Genomic DNA, 2,460 nt, shown 5'->3' with positions numbered 1-2,460 from the left:
GGGCCACGTTCCTTTTGGCCAGTCGGGTGGGCATCGCCTTGTCTTGGGACTCAATCTAAATCAATCATTGTCACCTGCATAGATGCACTGCCTTAGATAGCGTTAGCTAACTAGCAGCTTGCCCGTCTCTAAATGAATACCTTTTAATTATCTAAACACTTTTTAACAGTCAAACTGAAACACTGAAGGCAAGCTTCAGGTCCTGCAGCCGCAGGCAGACCATAATGAGTGGGGATTGGCCACATTACGTAACACATAAATAAGAGCAATTTATTTGAAAACAGAAAATACCCACACTACAAATCACAAATACATTTAGATTTTTTTTTGTATATCCTTTATTCATCAATAACATGTGTGATTGTAAACAGGCTTGTTTAATGCTTTGTGCATTCCAAATCATATTTTAAAGACAACTGCCAACAAGAATACATAAAGTTTACATGCACTTGATTATATGTATGTACAGTATATACAATCACATACATCATACATACAGTATATATACTGTATACATAAAATACATGATAAAGGGCACAATACAACAAAACAGAACAACAGGAGGACAAGTTGTAAAATGCTTTTGCTAATAAATAATAATTATTATAATTTTAGTTATTAACAAAGCTTGCTTAAAAGCCACACAAGCTCAATTCCTTGTACAGAATCCTGCCATGCAGGCCTCACAATGATCAGGCTCATGGGGACTTTTGACATCCAGGCTAACAAAAGGCCTGTATTCTTTGCCCAGGTCTTCATGGTAGCATTTGATTCTTATCTTCTCCACTAGATTCTCCAGGAGGATGTCGATGTTCTCTGAGGTGATGCTGGGCTTCTCCATTGGAGCTCTGCTGCACTGCTTGCAATTCTGACGGAAGGGCCTAACCTTGACAACGCCATGTCCATATGTCAGGCACATGTGAAAGACCACCATTACCCGGTTGGAAGGCCAGCCTCTTCCACACTTGGTGCATTTGAACCTTGAAAAGTACATACAATACAATTAAGTCTAAGAAAGAAAGTATGAACTTTATCTGTTATTCACAATGTGTAAACCAATAACAACTACCTACCAATAACTTTTTTTAACACTTTAGATAGCAATCAGTTTGTTCCATACAGCATACATAGAACATTACAGTGGTACAAGGGTTTATACACACACGCACACAAACACACACACACACACACACACACACACACACACACACACAAACACACACGCACACATACATCTTAATAAACCAAATCCATCAACTAAACTTTAAGTTATATTAACCTAAGTAACACATACAATAGATAATATACAGCTACAGTTTTATAACAGTAGTCCACCACACTGACCATGCACATGTGTTCCTGATGTACTGCTCCCAGCCTGGGGTTGGGTGGTCAGGTACAATACTTTCATCAAACTCCAGACGCCAGGTGTCTCCTTGTTCAAGATCTCTTGTTTTCATCTGGAAGATACTTGTCCACTCTGGCTGTGCCATCCTGTCAGTGCCAGTGTTGCTAGTGAATGAGGAAAAGACAAAACACTGACAGCTGATCTGCAAGCTTGTGAGAATGACTCATCCTGACTATAGAGTCTGGGGAAAATGAAACTTAAAAGTGTAAACATGGTTTCCTTAAGTTTCAGTTCTAGTTTTACAATATGAGTAGAATGAGAAATGGCAAGTTTGTTTTTAAGGGGCAGTTAAGCGTATAAAACATTTGTCACTAGATTGTTTAATTGCTGGAAAGCCTGTTTATACAGAGAAATATAGAGAAGGAAAGCTTGTTTGTGTTTGGGGGTGGCCTGGTAGCTCAACCGGGTTGAGCATGCGCCCATGTACGGAGACTCAGTCCTTGCTGCAGCAGGCTGGGTCAGGCTGTCATTTGCTGCATGTCATCCCTCTCTCTCTCCACTTACCTGTCTTAAGCCATCCTATAAAATAAAGGTAAAAAAAACCTGTGTGTGTTTTGGGAGAAAGTCAACTGAAAATTAACTTTTAATTTACTAATATATCACACACATAACATGTGTGTGGATTAACTCCTAAGTGAAGGACTGCAAGATAAATGAAACTGAAACATTTTCCAATTGTAGTGATGCAACACTGCCACTTGGTGGTATTATGCTGCCTTGTCTTTTATGTCTTCTGTCTTGCTTATTTCCCCCAGCATGTTTCCTTGGATCAGGGAGGCTCCAAAATCATGGTTGCAACTGTCGCCATGGTCCCGCTACACGCTGCGTTCTGCGATGCCATGTTCCATCCTGCCACGATCTGCGGTGCCCAGCTACGTCCTGCCTTGTAATGCCGCACAGTGCCCTGCTATGTCACAAACTACTACAAAGAACTACTACAGACTACTATTTTTTAGGGACTGTTATTGCCACTCTTCATTCTAACCCCAACCGGTCGTCAGACACCGCCTTCCAAGAGCCCGGGTCTGTCCGAGGTTTCTTCCCAAAGGGGA

At 41.0% G+C, this 2,460-nt stretch overlaps 1 protein-coding gene and 1 long non-coding RNA gene across 2 annotated transcripts in view; both read right to left on the bottom strand.

Annotated features, from left to right (window-relative positions):
* Positions 1–326: 326 nt before the first annotated feature.
* On the bottom strand, positions 327–1,596 carry LOC116695332 (receptor-transporting protein 3). Its single transcript, XM_032525543.1, has 2 exons — positions 1,345–1,596; positions 327–980 (listed from the first exon to the last, which is right to left on the bottom strand). Exons 1-2 carry the CDS (start codon positions 1,491–1,493, stop codon positions 650–652), a joined length of 480 nt encoding a protein of 159 aa, XP_032381434.1. The 5' UTR covers positions 1,494–1,596; the 3' UTR covers positions 327–649.
* LOC116695339 (uncharacterized) overlaps positions 327–2,460 on the bottom strand; it is a 12,664-nt gene continuing 10,530 nt past the window's right edge. The window contains exon 3 of the long non-coding RNA XR_004333434.1: positions 327–416. This is a non-coding gene — a long non-coding RNA (uncharacterized LOC116695339). The remainder of the gene's footprint in view (positions 417–2,460) is intronic.

Source organism: Etheostoma spectabile, chromosome 9, assembly GCF_008692095.1.
Source record: "Etheostoma spectabile isolate EspeVRDwgs_2016 chromosome 9, UIUC_Espe_1.0, whole genome shotgun sequence".
NCBI classification, from domain to species: Eukaryota; Metazoa; Chordata; class Actinopteri; order Perciformes; family Percidae; genus Etheostoma; species Etheostoma spectabile.
The sequence above is the reverse complement of the archived record's forward strand: the minus strand, read 5'-3'. Positions and strand labels throughout refer to the sequence as shown.